Source organism: Monomorium pharaonis, chromosome 2 (assembly GCF_013373865.1).
Source record: "Monomorium pharaonis isolate MP-MQ-018 chromosome 2, ASM1337386v2, whole genome shotgun sequence".
In the NCBI taxonomy this organism is placed as follows: Eukaryota; Metazoa; Arthropoda; class Insecta; order Hymenoptera; family Formicidae; genus Monomorium; species Monomorium pharaonis.
The window spans coordinates 27,835,174-27,863,037 of NC_050468.1; the positions used below are offsets into that span (position 1 = coordinate 27,835,174).

The 27,864-nt window shown below is 36.2% G+C and overlaps 1 protein-coding gene across 4 annotated transcripts; it reads right to left on the reverse strand.

Moving 5' to 3' along the window:
- Positions 1–12,619: 12,619 nt before the first annotated feature.
- On the reverse strand, positions 12,620–27,649 carry LOC105833897 (insulin receptor substrate 1). Of its 4 annotated transcripts, none has more exons than XM_012675989.3 (10): positions 24,657–27,649; positions 21,571–21,716; positions 20,553–20,841; positions 20,000–20,116; positions 18,693–19,040; positions 17,642–18,054; positions 16,894–17,309; positions 16,066–16,492; positions 15,740–15,980; positions 12,620–15,650 (listed from the first exon to the last, which is right to left on the reverse strand). In XM_012675989.3, the coding sequence occupies exons 1-10, from the start codon at positions 25,054–25,056 to the stop codon at positions 14,689–14,691; spliced, it is 3,759 nt and encodes a 1,252-aa protein (XP_012531443.1). In that variant the 5' UTR covers positions 25,057–27,649; the 3' UTR covers positions 12,620–14,688. The 4 variants fall into 4 exon arrangements, with proteins under 4 accessions (XP_012531443.1, XP_012531442.1, XP_012531444.1 ...); XM_012675988.3 differs by having other exon boundaries at positions 18,693–19,043; XM_012675990.3 differs by lacking the exon at positions 18,693–19,040.
- Positions 27,650–27,864: the final 215 nt, after the last annotated feature.

Below are 27,864 nucleotides of genomic sequence, written 5' to 3' on the forward strand. Positions count from 1 at the left end.
ACGACACGTGATAAATAATAAAAAGATAAAAGTAATGAGATATTTTATGATAAACCTAAAGATATTTACGGAGAAACTTTATACATAATTTTCGCAGTTTTGATTTAACAATTCGTATCGTAATCTTTTTATATTAATACATAAACGATTTTATTATGATATCACACATCGTGTTATTTAAAATTTTTTTCTCAGAAGCAAGGTTTCATTATGCGAATCTGCAAATGCGTTAGTTTTACCTTTAAAAAACCTATCTATCATAAATATTAAAAAAAAAACGTCATAACAGTAGCCGTAGATCGCGTAACACTTAGAGCCGGCACGCCGCTAAAGAGCACAGCTATTGCGTGACAGTGTTAAAAGGTTTATACGGCAGTCGGAGGCTGCGATGACACTCTCTACGCGACGTCTGCTTCCTGTCATTCAACGATCGGGCTAATAAGATCGAGGCCGGTGAGAAGACTTCAAACAATTACGTTACGCTTCATTTTTTTATCGAGACGTTACAACGATATTCTTTGTTAATTTTGCAAAATTTATTTTACAAATGTTTAGGTATGAGATCAAAAATATATAAATAGTTTGTATCTTTAATCCGTATTAACGCAAAGGCGAGTCAACTTACGTTTCCAACCTCAGAATTAGAAGAGATAAACGGTAGGATAAAACTAAGGTATAATTGGCATATTGGAAAAGATGCCCATAGACTATAATTTCTTCAATAATTCTAAAATAATGTGTTTTTGTGGTCGTTCTCAAAGCTAATCGATATTTACAATAATTTAGGTTACATACACTATTCCAAATAACAGTATTGTAAATTATATCATGTTTTTACTTTGAACTGCCCGCAAAGTATTTTATGTGTTCATTAAAAACTGCCACAACGTCGAATAAATTACAATTGAATTGTCATAATCGATATTAGACATAATGAAGGTATGTAAATTGTAATTATATCTTTTCTTTTTCTATTTTTTAGAATAAATATTATATAATTTATCTTTTCTTTGCAGTTTGCGTGAGATGGCCCATTTTAAAAATTAATGTACTCACCAACAAATTCTTGTTTATTTATACGTTAAAACATGTATTTCATTTACTTGGAAGAAAATTTTATTTAAAAAATTGCTTTTTATAATTAAAAAGTCAAATTTTAGATGAAATTAAACTTAAATATGTAGCAATATTAATAAATGTAATGTGTCAATAAAACTAAGTAAATATATTAAATTATAAGTTTTTTATTATCTTATAAAATGTTAAGTACATAAAATATGTATAACCAACTCTTCTATTATTAATACTATTCTATATATTAATACTATGGCCATCTTTTCCGTAAAAGTCAGGGAAAACAGCCAATGCTGATATTTCAATATTTTGATAATATAAAATTTCTATAGAGTATTTTCACTTTAATGTCGATAGTATTCCATACTTAAAGCTTCTAGCTTCTCATATTTTTCTCATACTAATTACTTAAAGTAAAGTAATATATCAAACGTTATTAAAAAATAACAAAAATAAAAGTATGTTTTTTGCATTTTAAGAAGCTATGGTTATCATACCCGAGTTTACCCTATGCTATTTCTCTGCTTCTCTTGCGAATTTATTAAGATTACTTATAATTTATTTTAATGTGTTAATAAGCAAATGATACATTACACGGGTGCCCTCCTCCCGTGAGAGATCTTAAAGCTTCATTGACCTGCCGATCTCAATCGAGATTTGTTGGTTCATAGTACTTTGTACTTGAGAAATTGCCGCTCCCGTTACGGGCGTCTTATGCGTCCGAGGGATCGGGACTTCGCCGTCGCTTGCTTGCCAACGACTGACCGACTCTCTGGCCTCGACAACCGCACAAGTTGCGCCGTAGCATTTCAGCGCGATAAATATTTCGTGAAATATATCGTTTCGGGTCGCCGCGGAGTCTGCACGGACCTCCCTGACGGGAGAACGTCCGCGGTGACTTGTAATGGGTGGAGCAGCCCTCTCGAACGCTGCACTAAAAGTTTTATGTGCGTGGGTGGTTGTGCGGTCACGGGTCTACACGGGTCTGCGTAGTGTCACTTGGCGCGCTGCACGCGCACGCTGGCCGACCTCCGTTTGGAAACGACAAAATGTTCCCCTGTAAGTTAACACCGCATGACGAAGAGGCGCACCGCACCGAACGTGTCGTCGTCCCGCTACGTTTCCAAATAAAAACGTATCCGTAAGCGTGAGAACTTCTTAGTTGACTATTAGATACATCTAAGATGACATCCACTAGACAAAACAAAGCTAAAGTGTATGGAGTAAAATTCTTTCAATTAATAAAAATTTTTTCAAAAAGAAATAAAAGAAAATTTTGAAATTTAGAAATACTATTTATGTTACAAAAAAATTAATGTAAATGTAAATATTACACTTGAAAATTTAATTTTTATTGATTATAAATAGATTAGATACATGGAGAAAATTTTATGTCAAAAAATACGATCATAAGAATTATAGCAATCTAAATATATTATGCCAAAATATTATGAGATTAATGAAAAACATAGTAAAAATTTTTATAATTTCTTCATGTGTTCTTCATCATTTCTTCTGCGATTTTTACCGTAGTAACTTTTTATATAAAATTTTTCCTCTTAGGAAACTTAGAAAAGTTGTTTGAACTTTTTTAGTAATAAACTAATATTTAAAAATGAATAATAATCATCAACAATTCAAAGATTTCAGATTGTACAGCCTGACAGACATTACACACATTGTACTATGGTGTACATAATGCATGGATATAGCAAGCATGGCCATTTTGAGCATAATGTCTAAACCATCTTTAACAGCCCTACATTGAGCGAGATTTTTTTTTCATTTTCTGAACCTTAAATTTTAATAATTCAATCTTATAACTTAATACATAAGAAAACTTCTAAAAATATACCAAAAACTGTAAAATTGCTTACAATTTCGCCTAACTTTTGAAATTTCTCTATTTTTTATACCATTATTGTCAAAACTGATGCAAATATGTTTCAAATGTTTAAAGAAATGTATCAATGTTAACGGCATATGGCACTAATATGGCATACGCATACCAAAAATTAGTGGAGTCTCTTGGATCCCAGTGTGTATGAATCAATAAACAAAGATAAGTGTGCATTGTAAAAATTAATGAAAAGATTTAAGATTCTTCGTTTAATACATGACAATTCATTACATTAGTAATGAATAGCAAGACATCAAATTAAATACTATTTTTACGCTTTTCTACAATTATAGGATAATTGCAATATTTTGTCTATGTTACAAAGTACCACCAGATGCCGAGATTTCTCTGAGACACGCTTACAGGCGTAAGCGTGTCTGTAATCTTTGCCACGAGGCCAAATAACAAAAGACTTGTTTGAGTATTGAAGTACCTTTTCATTCATACTGACGCTCAATGATCGTTTTCAGCGTCGAGCATCAGCGTGAAAAGGTACCTTTATTCGTTAAAACAAATAAATAACTTTTCTAGAAACGTGAAAGTTTTAAAATTAACCTTTATCTTTTCTGTATTGCACTTGAACAATTTAACAAATTAATTAATTATTTTGTTTTTCGAAATTTTGGAACAACTTAGTTTAAGGCTTTACGATAACGTGGAAATGGTAGAGAATAAAAGTGCGAAAATTGTATTTTACAAAAAAAAAAGAATAGGATCCACAAATCATTTAAATAGCTCCAAGCCACAAGCCACGCGTCATTTTTCTCCCTTTTATCCCCCTTTTTTATTCATCGTCGGGTTCTTCCAAAGTTTATTAAAATAAAGTTATAATTTCGTACTAGAATAAATACTAGAATAAACGATATTAGAGTTACATGCAGATTTAATTCGTTCGCTCATGTTATACTATTTCTAACAAAAAATGTAATAATTTGTATACATTGTAAAAAAAATGATGAAAAATTTTACTCCAATCATGAACTCGAATCTCAATCATCATAGTTTTTACATTAAACGAAGTTTAGTAGTAATAATTTTTACTGAAATAATTTTAATTAAATCTATAAATAATATAACTAAATATTTAATATTTAGTAATTATAATATAATACATACTATACTAAGATTAAATTACCACATTATTAAAAAAATAAGAAAGAGAAAATATAAATAAAATAGTTTTAAGATGTTACAAATATGTAAAATAATTTAATATTATTAATAATGTATTTACTGTTTTTTATTGTTGCAATTTACAAAAAAATTATGCAAATTTCACTTTTATTTAAAAATTTGTTTTTAACTAATTTTACTAATTTTATTTATAGAAAAAGGCCACATATACATATCAATAATGGGTTTTTCTTTCTTTAATTGTAAATTTAAATGTAATCTAATTATCTTAATTAATAATAATAATTGTGTAGAATTATTGACTACTTGGGGCTTTTTATTAGACGCTCATTTTTAATTATCTTACAAAAAATCAATTATTGCAAAATTCAAAACAACAAAATATAAAAACTACTATATCATCCAATAAAAGATATTTTTTCGTTTGTATTTATAATTCCAAAGTTTTGCATTTCTAGTTTTTTATTAAAAAATACAATAAAAAAACAAGTATGTCAATTGTGTGTTTTTTTTTATAATAAATATATTCCTTTTCTCTTTATAATAAATATATTTAATATTAAATACAAATAATAATATTAAATACATCACAATTTAATAATGTAAAACTATGTTTCTCGGCATAAGACAATTCAAGTCGCAAGCGCGTGATTCAAAAATGTAAAGCTTAAATAAAATTTATAAAACATTATTATTATTAAATGTAAATTTTATTCAATGATCAAAAATGTTAAAATATTTTTAATCATAATATATGTACACTTTTATTACTAAAACAAGCCGTAATAATTGATCCTTCTTTTTATTTTTTTGTGTCAAATGCTACACTTTGCTACGTATATTAATATGTAAGAATTTTGAGAATTTTCTATTTACACTTATTTCAGAAAAGATGCCCGGAAGCAAAAGTATTACCTATAACATGACAAAAAATATAACTAAGCGTACAATCAAGCAATCGGAACAAAGATTCAACTTCCATAAACTGTGACCTTGCTTATTGTCTACCTCTGACCCATGTGCGGAAATAACTACAGACAGCTTCCTATTTAGCTCTCTTACTTTTATAAACCGACCTTTTCAAAATAACAAAAAAAATGTAACAAACTATAATTGAGGAATGACACCGATACAACAGTTTTTATTCTGCGTAGTGGAATAATAAAAAAATAATAGTTAACTGTACCATTGAGATGTGGTATGATAAACTTACTACTTTTTTCATTTCACCATGTTTTATGTATTTTTCCCCAGAGAAGAATTGAAGAAAAGGAAACTCATTTTTTTCCTGTACATCTTTAACTTGCCTTGAAAATGTTGCATGAACCGTGACCGTATATGCATCTTACAATTTAAGCATAAAAATTAATCACGGTTATTGTGATCCAGTTTAACCCTTTCGTGTTTGACGACATACATTGTGTATCATCGACCTTCATAAATTCATATCTTTTACAAAAATACAGATACCGATTTGTTTCTAAACTTATTTTAAAGATAAAGAATAGGACTCTTCATAAAAAATCACCATTCTTGTGATTTTACCGATCTGCCTATTTCGTCAAATATTGAAGTAAAAGTAAAAAATATATATATCTTTACAAAAATAAAAATAGCAAATTCTTTCAGAGTTTGTTCTGAAAGTTAACGTAAAAACTGTATGTGAAAAAGTATCTAATTTCAAAATAACAAATTCAGTATGTCATACCAAAATGTTAACATTTGTTGTATTCACATGATAAATAATATACAAGGAAGATTGTTAATATTAACATACTAACACTTTGTTTTTAGATAGTATTTTTTAAACAAAAATTAAAATTAAAACTTTAAAAATATAAATGTAAATTAGAAAGTGTCTTCTATCAAGTTAATACATATAAAAATACTTAAAAGCCTTTTGTTTCGATATTAAATACTTTTTTTATCGATTATACAAATATCTTACGCTGTTTCACAAGACGCAATACATAGTGCTGTTAATACACACAGAAAAATTAATTCTCATGCTAAGAAAAGCAGTTTCTCATTTCTAGTTTTCTTCTTTTAAGTAACAATTATCTTGCAAAGAATGAATAATCTTAAAATACACTCGTTATTTACTTGAAAGTAAGATTTATATAAAATAAACTTTTGTGTGTATACAGAAAAATGTGCACTTAAATTAAATAAGTATCACTTATTTTAAATAATTCATAAGTTTATATATCCGGAAATCTATCGTAAGTCTGTCATAAGTAACAAATTTATTGAAAATATATTCTGAATCCTGGTAATTTAATAAAGGTTAATTAAAAATATTAAGTTAAAATAAAAATTTTATTTACTTTTTACTTTGGCTTTTCTTCAATTCAATTTTATAATATTCTTCAAGAAAGAGTATAAATTCTTTTATCAAGTATATGATAATAGATTTTTTTTTAATTTGTAATAAGTATATTTTAAAACTATTGTCAAAAAAATATTGTCAAGATACTCTTTATTAAAGATAACCGTTACTTATAACAAAAAAAGTAAACTGAGAATGGCTTTTCTTGGCAGCAGAATAAATATTTTTTATATGTACATATATAAAGATTAAATTAAGTTAAATTCATTTTTAATAAATTATATGTATTGAAAAAAAGATCATAAATATATGAATTATATATATTACATATATGGATGTTTACTTTTTTAATTATCTAAGCAGTTCACGTTTTATCAATATTAATACAGTGAAATGTTTCTGAGAAATAAGAGGATGCCCCTTTAAAAGACCAAGCAACGATGACCGCTGGGCGATCATATCTCGCCGTGCACTGACATTTGGCGGTAGGCGGTCGGGCAAATTCGGCTATCTTTATGAATTAATAACTCGTTAACTATGGCGAGAATTACAAAATGGTACAGGACTTTTCGACTCGATTTAGCCCGCTCTATTTCCTCATAAGCGGCGTTGCACCCCCGTCAGACACTCTGTATATATACAGGATATATACATATACTGACTTTCTCGCGTTGCGGAGAAGCGACGAGGGTGGAGGCGCAAGGGAGGAGGACGCAAGATGAAGGATGGGACAGACAAGGACGCTGCCGCCTCTGATCTCGGCGATTCCATCATCAGCGACTCGGAGCTTGGAATAGCAGATAAAAGGCAATTGAATTTAAATCATGAATACGAACGAAGCGAGCGAGGAAGAGAATGCGCATGAGGAAGGGAGAGAGCTTTAGAGAGCGAGAGAGAGAGAGAGAGAGAGAGAGAGAGAGAGAGAGGGAGGGAAAACGACAGACACGCGAAGAGAGGCAGCCCCGAGCCCCGACGGCAATCTGATGGTAGCTTTGTAACGGTAATGGCTTCAACCCCTGGCCTCCAACCCCCGCGGGGCCTGCACCTCTTCTCGTTTACCGGTGAACACGCGGGGACACAAATACCAACCGGTACCACGTATGTGTATCCGGTGCCTCACATCAAATCTGTGACTCCGGCGCAAATACGCGCGCAGGCAAATGCGACGGCAAATTGGCATGCTCTCCGGCACGGTCGGCCGGAAATATTCTATTAATTACAGGTACAAAAGTGCGTTACGGAAATACCGTTTGCGGATTAAGCGACGCATTTCACTGCTGATGACGAAGCGCGCGACGCCATCGGGAGCAAATTGATTCTTATCTATCGTTTAGTATTTCTAGCGCAATAATGCGTAAAATAAAAGGAAGTGATTCTATTAATTCTTATATTCAAGTCCCCCTTCTCCCTCCCCCCAAAAACGTGAAAAAAAAGTAATTAAAATTACATAATAGATTTTACATTTACTTATTATCGTTACATTATAATACGTGTTTATACATATAACATTTTTTTAATAAACATTGGTGGCGACGAGTAATGAATTTTACGAAACAAAATAAAATCAGATGTATAATATAAAATATACTGCTCTTTGATGATGCAGTTGTTATTATATAACTAATCGTGTGTAAGATAGGTTGTGAAATAATATACTTTAAATTGGCATCCATCCTCTTTCCGCTTTCCAATGAGCTGCTTCTTTATATTTCGTCTCAGTTTGAATAAGTTTTTGATTCTCTTTTTCTTTAATACAATAATTTCTTGTTATGCAAATGTATGTTCTCTCGTGCGTTTCTAGTTAGACTTTGTAACAGCTGTATTGCAATCGCCATTTGCGTTTTTATTTTCTGCCAATCCAACAATTTATTATTTATTTAAGTTGTGCATACATTTAATAAAGCTGTTATTATTATTACTATTATTATTATTATTATTATTACTTTCTCTAACGGGATAATAAAATAAATCTAAGAATAAGAATGGGGTTACAAATATCTAATATCTATTCGTCGGAACACTGGCGACGCTACTATATGGACACATAAATTTTGTTCCTGATCTCGCGATATATCGATCGTTATTGGTACAACAATCGGAACGAAGCGCGTCTGCCGTTGAAACGTTGAATAAATATGAGCGCCGAATAAACATCGGGAGTGTATGCGCGTGTATGCGTCGAATAAACGTCAAATAAGTCGCGCCGAGTCCGAATAAATAACGAGTCGTCGCTTCGACAAGTGCGCGGCGAGAGCACCACGCTTCCTGGAGAGGAACTGATCAATCCCTCCGCGCAACCCCCGTGGTTTAGACACCTCGTGGAAGCCCGGACGTCGACACCGCGACGCCCGTTCACGAGCTCCACCCACGCGGCGTCGTAGTATGTACATGCGCAAGCCAGACGGCTCGCGAGATGACATGTTCGCCAAACATCGTAAAACGACCGCCCCGTAATCAATTAGCCCCGGCTGCAATTAGTAGGCGTACGCCCGCTTGCCGAGAGTGTGTCTTGATTTTGACGGGTTCGCCTCACCGACAACGAGGCGGCTTCCTTCTCTCTCGGGAGACGACTGGAGACGTAAATATGACTGATAACGCGCATCATATGCGGTGGCAAGTGCGTCAAGTCGCGAGGAAGATCGTAGTCCGTATATTATTTCTGTCGCAAATAAAATCTACGGGGACGCACGTGTGCGTCTATTTTTCTTTACCGCGTGCATTGGACTTTTCCACGCTTTATATATATTTATATCCGTTTGACATGCGACATAACTGCGTGTAAAAAGTTACATTTTTGAACGAAACAAATTTTTTAAAATGTAGATTTTATTGTTTTATTTATTCAAACAATAAACCGCTATTTTTTTCCATTGGTTTTTTTATTTCCTGCCGTTCATTTATTTCTATATTGAGCATCGTCCTTAAGAATCTTTTCTCCAGACTTTCACTCTTGTAATTTTTTTTTTTTTTTTCAACAGAAACTATAAATAAAGCAAAATATACTATACAGAAAAACTATACAGGCGATCCTGTGCAAACACGTTACATGCAATGACCGATGCCACTTTATCAAATATCTTAACCCTTTCTTGTCACGCAAGAGTCCAACAGATCTTGCACTTCAATTCGATGAAGTATATCTTTTGTGGTAGGTAAAAAATGAAGCTATTTCTAGAGAGACTGAAGCATCCTCTTGGTGTTAAAACTATTCCACAGCAAGGAAGAGTGTCAGTTTGCTCTGGACAACCATTGAAAGATCGATATCGAAGTGTTCCACATACCCGGGTGTAAAATATCTTTTTTTGGAATAATGATTCAAGGACTTTTTTTTTTACTTGAAGTACCATATTTCATAAGTAATCTACTAAACCTTTAACTTAAAATATTAAAAATAATATTATAATTTTTCTCAAATAATTACAAATTTCTAAATTTTATATTTTTAGCATTTTTTGTTATTTAAATAATCAATTTACTATACAAATAATTGGAATACATTTTCTAAACTCTTATAGTTGTTAAATTTTTTTATATTAATATCTCTGATATTTCTTTAGCTATGTACAAATGAATTTACAGGGTTCGTTGGATCCAGTGTGACAATCGTATTATGTACTTAACGGAAGTGTGACAACGAAGGATTAAGTCATTCGTAGATTTAACCTGTTTAATCTGGTTACTTTCCTCGTGTGATTGACAAGCATTTTAACACAAACAAAAGACAGTAAATCTTTTCAAAAGTCCTGCAAAAATTGTTACCTATTCTAGCAACACAATTTATTAGCCCAATATTTCCCCAATGCATGCCAATGTTGAATCAATGTCTCGTTAAAAAATTATTCTACTATATAGAATATAACATACTAGGTATGACAGTACTTTAACACAAACAAAAAAAAACAATAAACTACTTCAAAAATTGCAAAAATTGTTATATATATATACATATATATATATATACCTACACTAGAAAAAAACTACCCGATCTAAAAAATAATCGTAAATATCTACTTGTTACTTTTGACAAGATTATCCGATTGTTATTCGTCGGATTTTTTTTCAGTTTATGTATAAATATTTTGATTTTTTATTGATAATAAAAAAGCAAATTAACATTTTTTGTCATTATCAATTAATTTTACAAATATCTATTCTACGACAATGTTAAATTGTAATACAAATTCTGTAAATTTAAGAAATATTTATTTAATAAACATTGTTTCTATTTTTATAAAATATTATATATTTGGCATTTTTTGCAATTTTTTAAAATGTAATAAACATTAATATGTTATTTTTATATAATACTTTATTTCCGTAGTAAGTTTTGTTATTTTACTATATTAGATGTTCCAAATACGATAATTCGTTTTTTTTAACAATGTTAATAAGAAAATCATGACTTCGCGTAATGTTCAAAACTAATAAAATATTTAATATTCAAAATTTATTAAAATTCATTTAAAGTTAAATAAAAAATATAATTTTATTAACCTTTTTAATTATATTATGTTTAATTTTATTTCAGATTTTATTTAAAATCTGAAATAAAATTGTGTAATATATATATGTATATATTTAAAATTAAAATTTTCTCTCATTCACTCACTCACTCACTCATTTACTATAAAATATTTCAAACTGAGTTCTGCAAATATTCTCCAGTTATTAATATTTTTGGTAATATGTGCATTCTCTTAAAAAAAAAATATGCCTGTGATAAAAGAGATCATATTATGCTTAAAAAATATCAGTAACATAGTACTCTTTCAAGACAGAGTAAATCCCGCATTCCTTAAATTGATAACTTATTCAGAATATGTGCAGAGTTTCAATTCTATTGAATTCACATGTTAAAATTCTTAATTTTTATAATTAATCTGATAAAATCATTTAAAATGTGCAAAAACTGATTTTGCAAGTTATTGCTTCAAATATAGGATAAGTAGTGACATCTGGCAAGAAATATTTAGAATGCATCAGAATCTTTCATAAAATGGTTCATCATATGATAATCTTACTTAAATTTAAAAATTTACAGAAAATGGCAATAATTTTAGGTAGACTTTAATAATAAGTTAATAAAATTCAAATATATCTGTAACATAATATTTAATTAATATAAATAAAAATCTTTTATTAAATTTAAATGTTTTCATTTTATTTAATATTTTATTTTATAATATGTAAAGTTAAATTTAGCGCAAAAAAACACATTAAAAAATGTATATATCTGTACGATATAGATATTTTGATATGCAAAAAGTTGGCATATGTTAATCTTTTAAAAAACCACGTTTTTCTTAAATCACAAAAATTTTACTTTAAAAAAATTTCGTCATTAAAAATTAGACTGTGTAAGCGCTACAGTGCATATTAAACATTACTTTTTTACATAAAATAAATCAAAATTTAGCATATAAAAATTAAGCACATAACACTAAAAAAACTATAAAAATGTATAATATTAAAATAAACATTTTATTATCATATTAAACAAACATTTAAATTGATCATGAGCATGGAATTATAAAAAAGCAAATAACGCGTAAATTTATCAACGGTGCATATTTTACTATAAACTTTATAGAACATATAAATAATATTAAAAGAAAAATTTAGAAAATAATTATTTATTGTTAAACAGTTATTTATTTAGAATTTTAAAACATTTCAAAAAGTTAACAACCAAAATTTAAAAAAACCCAACGGTTTTCTCAGAAGCAATATTATCAGGATTTACATGAGGTAATAGGAAATGAGACAACGGTGTATATTGCGAGTTTATTAATTATTATTATACTTAATATTTAACATATATATAATATATATATATATATATTATGTGTATGTGTGTGTACATATATGTATATGTACACGTATATCCGTCATATATATACTACATACACGCACGGCAAAAGAAAACACATCATACCATGCACACGCACGCATTCACCCACGCACGCACATACGCACTCATGCACTCGCAACCCATGCAAAAATTCGTCAAATATACGTGTACATATACAAGACACCCTGTACGTTACGATACAACCGCAACATGTTTAAATAAGATACATGCAAAGAACATATTTTTTTGTTTTTTAGCTCAAACAAGATAAGCTTTGATAAAGATCAATTCATTACACATAGGCATCTTTATCCTTTTTTTTATTTTTTGCTTTTTTTGTCTTAAGTAATTCCTCTTAGTCTAGATCATCTTTCTTTGTACCGTCCTCCGGCACGACACCGGTTGTACCGTTTTCACAGAATATCCTGCAGCACGAATATGCATATATGTATACGCGTCATGCGACGGTATGTTCATGTGTGTATATGTGTGTATACGAAGCCGAATTAGCTCTCTCGAGACGCTTCGGTCCTTCATAATTTATATGAAAAGCGTTATAACACATGTATACTGCCATTGTACGGAACATCTATTTTGTATCTGCAATACGAATTCTATGAGAGATGTCGATCTAACATTGGCGGGTAACATTCCTTCGCGAGGAGACAATCGGATAAAAATTCGCCACAGAGGAGACGCGAGAACGTATAAACGACGAATATCTCCGGTTGAATATCGGTTTCGCTCTGCAGAATTTCATCCGGCTCGCAGTAATCGTTACGAAGACCAGGTCCATCGCGTACCTCTTTCAGTACTTATGTTTCTGGTAGTGTACTGTTACACACTACCGTATTCTATTTGATATTTCTAAAGCTTACAATATCTCAATTTCGTTTAATTCAATTCCAATTAGTGTTAATATCAGCATGTTTAATCACGATGTCTAAAAGCAGGATTTCATTGGTGTCGTTGGAGAATTTTTGTCCATTTCGAGGAAGACTGATGGAATCTCATCGACATGGATTCCTGCGTAAGAATAGGCTTAAAAAAATCTTTTTTTTTTTTTTCGAGAGTTATAAAATTGCAAATCCATGATTTCACGTTTCCTCTTACGTCTAAGACTTCGCAGATTCCGTTATTTAAGGTCTCATTGAATGTCTAAAGATTTCGAATAAAGATAAAACATTTAAAATAGAAGCCGATATCTTATGTCACACAATGTCGCGCAAATTTATACACGTATATGTATATAATTACTCTTTTTCTTTTCTTTTTCTTTCAATTAAAAACGAAGCATAAATGTACTCGAATTCAAACAATTTTGTTGTTATAAAATGGTAAGATAAGCAAGCGAACATATAGATAGACTAACATGCTATTTCCTGTACAGAACAATGATATGCAGATTTTACGAAAAATCAAATTTAATAGAATTTACATTGCGCAAATAAAAGGTACGCTGTTAAAATTTGTACGCGTACTGTAAAGTAACAAAGTTTATATTATTTACGAGCGCAGCTCCAAAACAACCAATATAAATAAATTTTTTCGTCACATATATTAGAAGGTTATTACAAATATACAAGTTTAATGTGTATACACACACGCATACACACACACACATATGTGTGTGTGTATATATATGTGTGTGTGTGTATGTGTGTGTATTTCGCAAAAAATTGATTTATGCATATTTGGCTTGTCAGCATCTGGAAATATAATACAAAACAAAATAAATTTTGATAGAGATAACACGCAAATCCACTAACAAATTAATAAAAATTTAAAAAGTTTATACATTTTTACAAGCGATTCTCATTTAACTAAGTGATATATTTAATACGAAGAAATCCTTTCTACTGACCAATTACATAAATATATTATTTAATAAAATAAAAGATAACATTTTCGTAGTTTGCTCCTTTCTGTGAAATCTGACTGATCGTTTAATATTAGAAATAGCAAATATGCGGACAGGTTTGAGGACTCTCTTCGGAATCAGCGACGAAAAAAAGTAAATCTTGCCTATATTAAAAAATTTCACATCATTCCGATAAAATACGATATTAATGCAGTACAACCAGAACTATAGGTACCAACGATGCTTACTTCTCAAACGATTTAAAATAGGCTGCCAATCCATACACACTAGAAAGATCGGCGAGCGGTATAATGCCGTTAGGCTGGAGAGAAAAAGAAATTAATTATATATACAGTTTTCCTACCCGGCGCCTTGTTCGTTAGACCAGCCGAGCCAATGTCAGAACGATCGATTATACCCTGCCTACTCGTTGCTATCATGGGGAACACAAGAGGCGTCAGCCAACCCACCCCGTCACGCATAGCCTCGTACGCAACACGGGGGCGGCAAAATATGCGCATTCAGGATATGCACATATTTTAGGTCTGCTTGAGTTTCGCGAAGTCGATCTCGGCGTAGGTGAAGTTCTCCTGTGTGGACGCCGGCGACACGGGCGCTGGATTATCGATCTCCGGCAGATCGAGACTAGCGTAATGCAATATTGTCGCGCCCGGTTGAAGCTTCTCGTAGCCCTCGCTGTCCAACGGACTTGGCGTAGGCGTGGGTGTGGACGTGGGCGTAGGCGTGGGAGTCTCGTCGATAAACTTTGGCGAGGATGGCTTCGACTGTTGCGCGGTCGACGGCTTGAAACCCGTCAGGGTAGGACTGGTGTTCGGCGAGGCCGTGACAAGACGCGGTTTCGATACCGTTAGATCCGAGAGTTTTTTCGTTATTACGTTCATGGGCTTACTATGCTCTTGCGATGACGAAGATTTGAATATTGAAACCCGAACATTCTTCTCTACAGGACTAGGTGACTTTTCGTTATTCGCCTTTGACGAAGACATTGTCTCCGTCAATGGGATAGAACACGGTGTACAAACCCTTTTCGCAGGTTCCATTATCGCGTATTCATCGTTTTTATTTTGGTTAGAAACGTCCGTAGTGGAAAATTCGTCGTTTTTCTTCGTAAAAGGTTTCACAGGTGACTGAGGACTGTTCAGAGAGAAGGGAAAGATCGTGGCTGATGAACCCGTTGGCGTTGCTCGCGGCGGAGAGGCAGGTGTGCTCGCCAGACTTTCGGATGTCGGACTTCCGTTCAAAGGTAAAAAATTTGGAGTTTTAGATGGCTTACTGCCTGCCTGTATCGCGATTGGTTGCGATCGTGATTTTTCCTTGCGACTGCCCGTCCGTGTTTTACGATTGTTTCGATTGTTCCCACCCATGCTCATATTTATGTAGTCTTGCTCTAAACTCGGCCGCGCTTTAAAAGACATCTCGACGTATCCCTCCGGAGGTCGCCTGGGTTGTGGAAGATCTACCGGTGCTGTTCTTGTAACACCTACAAGTTTAGGTAATAGTAATTTTGAAATGTTGTTTTTATTATGTTATATAAAAAAATTTCTATAATTATTATTTACGAAATAGTACCTGGCGGTCCATTTGTTTGATAGGTATCCTCTTGAAGAGGCGAAAATATTTGTTTCGGACTCGCTTCTGAATGTATCCAATCCTCTATCGTACCGTCCATCTTCATGTAAGGTCCCTCCGCTTCTTCTACCGGCTTTAAAGTTGTAATTACAGGTTTATGGGTAAAAGTTAACGATGACATATGCATGTGGCTATGATTGTGGTTGGCAGTGATTGTATTATTATTGTTATTGCGATTGATCTGTAAGAAAAAAATTTTGTTGTTTAACAATGACTAAAATGTAGCAGTTTTATCAATAAAATAAAAATAGATATATCGATAATACCTTATTTATGCCACTCATATCGACGTATGGGGCAGTGGTCGATATGGGAGCTTGTCCGGGCGACATGTCGACATAGGAACTAGTGTCAGTGGCAGTAGAATAAGTAGAGTACGGTTGCGGTTGCGACTGAGGTTGGGAGGAACAGGATGACGGAGGAGAGGAGAGAGCGGTTGGAATACTGGGCCTCGTGAAATCCAATTCCATGAGATCCTCCATGCGATCGGACGCTCCAGAGCAACCCGAGTTGTGACCCCAAGAACTCGATAATAACGGCGCGGAGCTCGACTTCGAATTCGAAGTGTCCGCGCCAGCTGGTAACGGCGCGGTAATTACATTGCCGGCTAGCCTTCCGATCTCGGGCCTCTTGGATCGACTACCTACGGAAAATGCTCGTACTCTATTGGCATCTTGCGGAGTGATGTCCAACCTGCGCAAAGATTACCATAGTAAAGATCTCCCTTGTATCATTATGTCAGTGACATATTTAGACAATATTTAAAGCTTATATGGTTGTTACGTTCTCTCGCACAGACAAGCAATCGTCATAAAATTTTACAAAACTAAATATTTTACGTAAAAAATAATAAATGTAATACATCGCATTAAAATATTCTCAGTATGTACAATAAGACTTTGTTTTTGAACATGTCAGGAAACAAGATAATACCCGAAGATTTACACAATAAAGGTTTACTAACTCTTCTTTTATTATTTATTAATTTTAATAATAGCGGTTAATGTTCAGAAAACTAAAGTTAAGCGAATTTATATCATCCGAAGTTCGAAGATTTACTATACTTAGCTAAATCCTAAATGTAAAGCTCATACCTGTTCTTACGATGCCTGTTGGCTTGCTCCGGTCTAGATCCAACAGAGTACGCTCTGGTCGGCCTAGCTTGGAGATCCTCCCCGGGTGTCAAAAAGCTCGTAACTTTGTCCAAATGATACTCGGAGAACCGCAGATCCGTACTAGGCGTGCCGGATGTAACAGAACAGCTACTGCCGTCGTTCTGCGATATATCATCCGGAAAGTGACCGTTGTGACTATTTACAGGATCCATATCAACGTAACCGTCATCTCCAACCGGTGCCATCGGTACGTAGCCATCCACATTGCTTTCTTCCACGAGAGATGATCCACGGGAATGCGAGTGAGCCGTCGTCGCCGGACTCATGGGCATATATGCGCCACCGCGGCCCGGACTCGAGCCACAGGGGCTATACATTTCACTCTGATAGGAACTCTACAACCGAAACGATAAATTATCGTTATTTATCCAACAGCTTGATACTACTTTATTTTTATGTGCTAGATATTACTTTAATTTGAGATATAGACGATACAAATAAGTAAAAACAAAAGTTTTTACCTTATTATTATAAAAACTATGATAAAAAAAGATTTGTTGAATTATATTAAATATATTTTTATCTACTTTCTTTATCATTTTCTTACTATGTATAAGATGGCTTACAGTTACATTATCTTTTTATTCTTTTTATAAAGATTAAGAAACTTTATTTTATAAAAAATTTTTATAAAATGTTTTAAAACATTAAACAATATTACACTTACCTGAGAGGGCGAATGAGATTTAAAGTTTGGCGAGTATTTCAGATGTGGATGCGACGTCGACCACAGGGCATAATCGTCACCTTTCTTGTCCAAGATTACAGGCTCATCAGGTGTCAAAGAATGCCCGTACCTTGAGACGGTGCTTTCTTCCATAATATTATCACCACAATCGTCCATCGAGGGTGATGATCCAGCCGAATCTGACGAACAGACGTCGGAAGACGGACTAATCGGCATCGATGCGACTGGCGGAGAATACGAAAACCCTCGTCCGCACATGGAATACGGCCGCGGTACATGCGACATGATATGAGCTCCCCTAGGATGAGTTAACACGATCGTGGCTGGTTGTCCCTCGCTAGTGGTGCGGGCCCTTGACGGCAAACTGTCACATCGATCGCGCCCAGTGGTACCTGCAAAAATACTCGTCAGAAATCTCGTGTGACGCTTACTTGCATACAGTAGAAAGAAGCTAGTTCCATCGTCCCAGCATAGCAACAGCAGTTAGTCTTATATATTCGCATATACATAAAAATTATTATGTATGTACATGACATATTTTGTATTGTTAAAGATATATATATATTTTTTTTTAAGTTAAGCAATTAATAGGATTCACGGTCATTTCGTCAAATATTCTGCACATTCGCAGAACTCGAGTAATGTAAAAAAATTAATAAATAAAACAAAATAAGACTTACATGATAACCAGAAATTGCAGAAATTAATATCCAAGTATCAACACTAGAGCATCCAGGAAAGAAATGTACAAAATCCATTCCTTATATTCAATAACAAATAAATAGAAGTTTCAAACTAAAGCATTTGTTTCGTAATATATCCGTGCACTTAACAACATGCTGGCGAAATTTTGCCGTTGTAAAATTATCATGGTCTCTTATTAGACAACATAACATTAATTGGCTTTATACAGTTTGGAAGGATGAAATGCGTAACAGAAATAGCGTAACAAGCGTACTGCAGAAACACTGAAGGATAAAACAGAGATTCGGATCGATTAAACAAACATATGACGAAACGAAATACATACACCGTAAAACGGGTCTTTTAGATGGTTGCGTTTGATTGATAATAACGGCAGCTAAGGGCAGCGACAGGGTTCTCTGATGGGATATTGTCGTGGTAGTGGTCGTAGTGATCGTCGCGGTGACGGTCGCAGTAATGGTGGTGGTGATGGTAGTGGTGGTTGCGGTAATGGTAGTGGTAGTGACAGTGGTGGTGGTAGTCATGGTTGCATTTGTTGCTGTTGTGACATGAACGGATTGGGAATTATTGACGGAATGAGGATGACTCGCTACCGAATGACGACGTCTAGCGGTACCGGCACTGTTGGCATTAGTCGTGGCAATCCCAGTAGTCCAAGCCCCGGTACCAGCAACTGCTGCAAACCACACACCTCTCACTATCGCACTGTCTTTGTCTTGCGTGCATCTTTGCGCCGGATATACGGCAGATACGGCACGGATAGTGTACCGACCGTGCTGTTAAAAATATAACCGCAGAGAATCTATCTCTTACGTATCTCGCGAAAAGTTATTGACAAGTCTGACACATGTGAAACCTATTTTTAAAATCGTTTCTAGCTAACAACTATTCTTCCAAGTTTCGTGTGACGATAATTTTTTCGTGACAAGAGAATTGCGATAGAACACATGTATCAATAACATCAAAGTGACAATAAAGCGTGTACCAATTTCCTATCTTTCATTATTAATTTAACAAGATGCATTATATGTAAAAATCTGATATCAAATAATTTACGAATTTCAGATAACTTACTATGACTGTATTAATGTCATGCTATTTACACCACGGAAACACTCAGAAAACAATGCATTACTGAATCGACCCAAACTTTCCCTTTTAAAACACAATTGATCATTGCATTTGTATAAAAGCTTTAACTTTAGCTTTTATATGTTCAAATTTATTTTTTTATCACAACATTTATTTCGATATATTTAATATTAACATTAATTGTATATCTAATTTGATATTATTTTGAAAATATTATAAAGAAATAAGAGAATGTATTACATGACAATTCTTTTTAAATCTATTTCTTTTTTTCATAAATATAAAAAATAAATTTCATGAATTGCGTATATGAAAATAGCTCAATGTTGCTGAATGCTAGTACGCATCTAATGCATCTAGTAAATCAACGAAGTAAAAGAAAAATGCAATGATCAAATCTTTGAATAAAGTCTTAGACTCCATAAAATGAAACTGAAGAAAAATAGATGACGTGTTCACACTGCTTTCGCGTGTGACATTTTGCCATTCAAAATCCATAGAAAGAAGAAAAGCAAATAACTATTGTGACAGAGAACAGACCCGTGGCTGTATTGGTGGAGGAGGTATTCCGAGATTGACTACACTGTGTGAGAACAGAGGAAGTAGCAGTCTGCTCTTGCAATGGTTCCACTTGCTCCTTGTATGTCTTCTGTTCCTCTGTAAACCCCGTAAACCCACTTGTGTTACTCTAAAGCTGAGCTCTAACGTGTACACAATACGACGATTCACCTGGGGTTTTCTTAAGGTAATACAATTTAATGTGCGTGTGCAATTGGCGGTAACTATGTGTAAAGGAATGGTGTTTCGAGACTAGACAAAGTTTCGAGTCCGGATTTAAAAAGGAATTCGTAAAAAAGGATAACTTTAAAAACACAAGTGACGTATATAATCAAGCAAAACCGAAACACTGTATCTTCATTGAGCTCTGATTATAGACACGTGATAACCGATGTGTCCCAAGTTATACAAATGTAAGAATCACATTTTGATAAGTACAAAACATTCCGAAAAAACCGATAACTCACATCCTGGTGTAAATCACAACGGGTAAACAATATGTACAAGGAGCAGATTTGCGAAAATTATAACTTACCCAAAGGTGAAAAGCCATGAAGCTTTTGACCTGTATGCCGTCTTTGGAGAACGGATATAGGTTTACTGGCTTCATTGGCGGAGGAACTACGTGTTCTCTGACGAGGCGCCACCTCGTCTTTGTTACTTTTCGAATTCCTCATTGCAGTTGTTATTACATCGTACATGTTGAGCGCAATATTGTTGTCTTCGACCGCCATCCAAAATTCGCCATCTCCAGTTACGGCGGATCGACCGACTTCAATATAAAATATATCATTCGCGAATCCACACCGTCTAATGTAATTTAGCTGCAAGAGAAAAAAAAGTTATTTAAAGTTTCTCTCTATTTACACATCTTAAATGCCAAGTTTTGTTAATTAATCCCAATGAATAATAAAAATGAAATGCATTATTAATTCTCTGTACACACGATTCGACACAAATAACTAGAGCATTTCCTTTCTTTAAAAAACTAAAAACATTATAACTAGTTACAACATTTATTTATAAATTTTTTAACAAACATTCATACAAATACTTTCTACAGATGTTAAAGTATATAGTAATTGAAGAATTCTTTTTATATTTTTATAATAAAAATTAACTTGGAAGTATTGTGACCTAATGTGGCAAAGAAAAAATAACGTGTGCACAGAGAGTTAATAAATAATGCGCACTATTAAAGCGCATACTTTGCAAAGTTTCACGGTAAGTTTTTCCAACAGAGACACGTTCTGACATGTCGACGTGTTGAAACATCGCCATGTGCAATTGTTTCTCGGGTGTAGCAGCGCTTAGTCTAAACAAAATCTGTCCTCTCTCTATTACTCACATTGAAAACTGATCCGTCTAAATGCATCTCGGAACCGGAATAAAATTGCACACGGCAGACTACCCCGTTCTCTTATTATTAAATTGCGAAACGCATATAAAAAATATACAAGCTATTACAGCTGTAAGCGCTAGTTTATTAATAATTTACATTATACTCTTTTATCTATACATTCTATCTATATTATTTATCTACGTCAACTTACAGAAATCTCGATAGAGTCGGAGTTATCTTGTGCTCCAATCTTCACTAAACTTAATGTTTGATCGGTGAGGCATAATCTGTAGGGTCCATGAATATTCTTTCGTGCTCCTAGACCTCTTTTTTGCATTGTAACTTGCCATACGTGTTCTGAAATAAAGCATAAAAAAATGTAAAACAATAATCTTACATTTAAAACACAGAAGTAATCCAATATTTTATTAATAAACTCTACCTAATGTTATTAAATAAGTGTATTACACATACACACACTCAAACACACACACACACACACACACATCCGACATATACATAATCTAATATGCAGAGTGTATCAGGTCACCTGTAGTACTTGTAAGAACGCTTGACGATGCACACTAATCAACAAAAGCGTAAAGAAAAGTATAGGTTTATCTGACAGCATATGTTTAAAGTATCCAAAGTTTTGTACATGTTAAATTGTTAAAAATTATCGTTTATTCTTACACGATTCCTATACTTTATTCGTAATTTGACATTTCCTTATTTTTGTCGAAAATCGTAAGTAATATAAATATTAAAAAAAGTTAAAGCAAGCGTGGTTTGTTTAAAAAAAAATCTATCTAACAATATCTCTTTCATCCGATCTATGTTTCTATTTAAAATTACAGACTTGACCCAGGTTTATCTTCTCTCGACCTCTAATTTCCGGAAATGTCACCATTAGATAATTCAAATAGACTTTGATAATGATTTTTTTCCAACGTCCAATCATTTATTACCAAGAAAAGAGTGGTACGGATAAATTAATATACCTTGTATATATATATATATATATGCTTATGGTATATACGTATGTATGCATACACATACACACGCACACACACAATAAATTCATATATAATATGCTATATATAAAGTAATATATATTTAAAAATATATATATATAAGATTTATAATATATATAAACTTGTAATTTATATAACATGTAATTTAATGTGATAAAAATTGATGCACATGGAAAACTTAAATTATCTATGTATTTATTTTATTATACTCTCGTTTATTGAAAATTATCGTAATAAGCATCTATTTATGCAATGCAAATTTTCATTATCATTATTATGTGTATACCTTGCATTAAATATGTTTATAATTTATAAATGCATTATAGTAAATAATATTTGAAAATATCTACATATAAAATAATAGCATAAATACTAAACTTTCATATAAAATAACATAAATTTACATATGTTAATAGAATTGCATTAATAATCAAGATAAATAACGGATTTTTTAAATATATTATAAATATATTAAAAGCAGAAATCGTAGAAATAATGAGTAATTTAAACAAAGGGATTTTGTATTTAATCGACATCACTCTTGTTTTCTTTGTTTCTGCAAAGAACATAAGAGCACAAACAATTGCCAACTGTTATTTTTATTCCAAGGCTATATAACTCGCTCAAAATGTGGAAGTCACAAAACAGATAGTAGCGAGACATTTCTTTATTATACCCCTTGCATCCGTCCATTTCACAAATTTAAATTTCTCAAGAACGTGTACAAAGTTGTAATATCAATATACGTGGACAAAAATTGATTTTTTTTTCAAATTAACTGCAAGAAAAATCTCATGTAATGATAAAAACAAAGAAATAAAATAAAACTTAAAAGATAAAAATAATTATCAAATATTCATATTTTATCAAAAATATTTGGAAATTAATATTTCCTTTGTTATCTTTAGTTGTTAACTAGGGTAGGTCAGAGTTTTTGTAGACCAGGGTTGTATCGTGCAATTCAAGATTACATCTACATGGATTATTTACATATTATTTATTTATGTAATATTTACACTATACAAGATTGTTGTATACCGATTGTTCCAACTTCTAAGTAAACTTACCTATCAGATAAGCATGTATCTATCTTCATTTTTTTCTTAAATAAATAAAGACACATATTTATCTGATAGGTAAGTTTACCAAGAAATTGGAACCGATCCAAATTGTTACAAATTTAACTAATAATGCAGAAAAAAATTAAGTTTTGATTGTTAATATATACGAATTCAACATTGAGAAGACAAAAAAAAATATATATTTAAAAAAAAAACAAAATATAATTTCCACTATTTCACTCGTAAACTTTAAATCTTCAATAATTAACGGATTATTATTTACACAAACGACATGTGTGAAACATAATTTACATAGTTTATATTGTATACACAGAGAGAAAAATTTAATAAACAGTTTCGTTCGACTATTCCAAAGTATATATTTTTTTTAATAAATTTTCTTTAAGATTTAATAAAATATATTAAAACCAAAGAAATATATGCTATGAAATAGTCGAACAAAATTGTTTATTAAATCTAAAGAAATCTTTCTCTATGTGTACGCGTAATGTAGATCATTTATATTCTACGCGTAAACGTCCGATCTGAGGTTGGGTAAAATTCTTAGGATACCGTATGAAAAGGAAATAAATAATTTTAAAAACTTTAATTTTACTTCTGTGACTTTTGTCAACAACCTTAAAGCTTAATCACTTTTCAATGTGTTATTTCAATGTGTCAATTCATAATTTACATTGTTTATTGTCATCAGAAAGTTCATGACAAGTTCACCAGTAAACATGATATAAACAATAAGGTGAACAATGCAGATGTGCAATCGTGAATTTTACTGCGCAACCCTGGCCTGAAAAAATCGTCGATTCACTCTATCGGAGTAGACGTAAACAAACGGGGTGTGCACGCGCGAGTACCAAGGTCTCGTTGCAGGTCCCTACACCGGTCGATACGAAGTGCGCGCGATAATCGCGTCACCGTGGGAAAAGCAGAAAAAAAATTGATTACCGTCTGCGGAAAGCGAGACGTGTCGTATTTTCTAAGACGTAACAGAAATGTGTATCAAGGTCGTCGGATAGAACGTCGCAGCGGCGAGACGCACAGGTCGGGGGGGGGGGAGGGGCGACTCGAGTCAAGAATTTCGATAACACGCCAATATCAGTGGTATCAATCGCCATTGCGAGCGATCGATTTGGGCACGCGACCGTGATTCTGCCTTTTTTTTTTCTTTTTCCTAACAAAATTACCGAATGTAGGCCTTGGCTGCTCGCCGTCAGGCACGTCCCCGCTCTGCAGCCTGAGCATCGCCTTGAGCCACTCGTCGAGCTCCTTCTCGTTGTCGAGGATCAGGCAGAAGCACTCGTCCTTGGTGTAAAGCGCGATCACGTGCTTGTGCTTGGTGTCGCCGCGCTTGTTGATGTTGAAGCAGCTGTGCAGAAGGATGCTGCGCTTAGGCGGCTGCCTGTTCTCGAACTTCTTCTTACTGTCGTAGTACTCGAGGCAGGCGAGGCAGCCCGGGCTCTCGCCGCGCAGCACGAAGTACTTCTTCTTCATCGTCTTGAGCTTCTTCAGGTGGCCGCAGCGGATCACGGGCCCGCCGCCCGAGGGCGACGCCGGGCCCCCCCTGCCTCCTTGGGAGGAGGACATGGTCGGGATGACGATCGAGACGAGCGTCAGCGTCGTCGTCCTCGTCCTCGTCCTCGTTGTCTTCGTCGTCGTTGTCGCGGGTCACGAACAAGTATAATAAACCCTCGGGTATATGCACAACAAGAACGTTGTCGGGGGCCCTTCGCGTATCATTCACATGGTACAATCCCGGCTATTACCTCGCCGTCCCCGCTCCCTTTTCGCCGGCCGTTGTCGCTCCTTTCTCCACGGGCATGCGAGAGGAGTCGCTGCTCGCGGCGGCGACGGCGGCCAAGAGAGCACACACGTCGCCGCCACACACGTGCGTCGCCACACACTCCGTTCTTCTCCTCAGCGAAAGACAACCGCGTGACGCACGGCAGCGCGGAAGTTCATTGTGGCGCGGCGGCGGAGCCGAACGCGCGCGCCGAGGATTCCCACACTCGCGCCAAACGTCCTCTTCCGTTCTCGTTCTTTCTCTCTCTTTCTCTCTCGCTCTCTCTCTCTCTCTCTCTCTCTCTCTTGCGCGCGGGCGATATCGCGTTCTCCTCTTCCTCCTGCTCCTGCTTCTCCTCCTCCTCCGGATTAATGTCGCTCGGTCGCCACGGTGGAGCGCGATCCGCGCACTTTCCGCGCGGGCACAACAACGCGGCCGTCCACGTGTCAGCGGGCTGCTTCCTCCGTCGCTGCTGATGCTCCACCGCTGAGCTACGCCGACAATGCTGCTGCTGCTGCTGCTCCTCCTCCTCCTCCTCCTCCTCCTCCCCGCAACGTGCCGTCCGCCTCTCGCCGGACGCTCTTATCGCGCGCGCGCTCACGACGGAAACGATAGCGCGCGGGATACAGCACGTTTTCACGGGACGACGTAAATATACACTGTGAGCACAGCGGGAGCAGCAGCCGGGTGGTGTGCATGTGCGCTCGCTGGCTGGCGAGCGCTGCTCCGAGGGCGTGCTGCTGCTGCTGCGTCGCGTCGCGTCGCGGCGTCGCGTCCCTCGCTGCGCGCCGCCTCGCTGTCTCTATCCCTCTCTCTCTCTCTCTCTCTCTCTCTCTCTCTCTCTCTCTTTCTCTCTCTCCCCCTTGCAGCGACAGTCGAGGAGGACGTCTACCTCCTCGTAGGTTAGGAGGAACGACAACAATAACAATGGCGAGCCACGGCCATCACCATCGCGACGAGACGGCGACGACGACGACGACGACGCGCACACGGCGTGTGACGGTGGTCCCGCGATATCTCGCAATCACTCTCTTCCACCTTCGACGGCGTCGAAACTCCAAGTAGGGGAGATCCCGCGATCGCAGGAGGCACACGTCGAACGCGCCCGATGACTCCGAGATGTCGCGACGGCACGCTCTCTCTCTCTCTCTCTCTCACTCTCGCCTCGCTCTGTCCTTGTCCATCTCTCTCTTTCGCTTCTCTCTCTCTCTCTGTCTTTCTTCTTTTCCCTTTCTCACTCCACGTCTCGGCACGCCTCGAATCCACCTGTCACGCGGTTTCGTCTAATTTCGCCCGCCACACCGATCACTATGAGTCGCGCGGCTCCGTCCCAAACGACGAAGACGACGACACGGCGCGGCGCTCACTCGCTCGCTCGGACGTGCCACCGCCGCGGCTCTCGCGCGTTCACAGCGACGGACGGTGAGACGGTATAGCAGGGCGGGGGGAAGGGAGGGGGGGGACGGACGACGACGGGTGAGACGGAGAAACGTCGTCGGCGAGAGCGGCCCCCACGGACGCACACGACCGCCAGCGCACGGAGTAAACGACAGCAGCGCACCGAGAAACGCGCACGAGGTGCCACGAGGTGCGGCTGTTGCGAGCGCGAGCGTACGGGGCCCTCTCTTCCTGCACCTGTTTGTCTCTCCGAATAACACACAATTTACTGCGTGCTCCACGACGGTGACGTGTATACACACACGGGTGCGCGCGCGGCCGCACGAATAAACACAGACGCTCACTCACGCACGCGCAGAGAGTCACGGAGAGATAGAGACCTACCGGCGAAGGGAGGAGCGCGGCGGGAGGGGGAAGAGAAGGGGGAATCGGGGACGGTCGGCCAGACAGACAGACGGAGAGCGCGATACGCGGGCAATAACATGCGCGGCACGCACACGATTCACGACGCGCGGTGACCGCGAGGGAAAAGGGCGCGAGGGGGAACCCTCGCGGCGTATATTCTCCTTCTCTCTCTCTCTTTCCCTCTCTCTCCTTGCGAGCGAGCGTCTCGTTCGGAGTACCTCCGTTTCGTGAAAAACGTGTTGCGACCCGACGAGAAAACGCGACCGACCGACTGACCAAATGTATATTCGTTCAGACGGACGGACAGATAGAACAGGAGCAGCGGAAACGGATGGCCAATGGCTCGCGGATATCGCGCGAGTGACCGGCCGAAATTCGTCCCGTTATCAACGGCGGTCGCGCGCTCCTCCCGATAAATAGGCTACTGCCAAGGGCAACGCGATTTTTTTCATGCGCAATAGCGGCGGCGGCGGACGACGTCAAAACAACCGTGGCGGCGGCGGCGGCATTCCAGGTCGATGCGGGGGGAGGAAGGGAAACGCGCCGCGCGCGCGGTTCCTTTTTCCTCTCTCCCCTCCGCCCCTCCCCTCCCTTTCCTACCCTCTCGAGACTACCGTCGCGACTCCGAGACTTCCACACTCTCTTCGCGCTCCTTCCTCTCCGCGGCAGCGGCGGCTGCTATACTCCTCGTGCTCCTCTTCCGCTCCACTATAGAGGAGAGGAGGAGACACCCGCGGGTCACCCGATTAACGACGACGACGACGACGACGACGCACTATCTCGCCGCGCTTCGAAAATACACGAGGGGA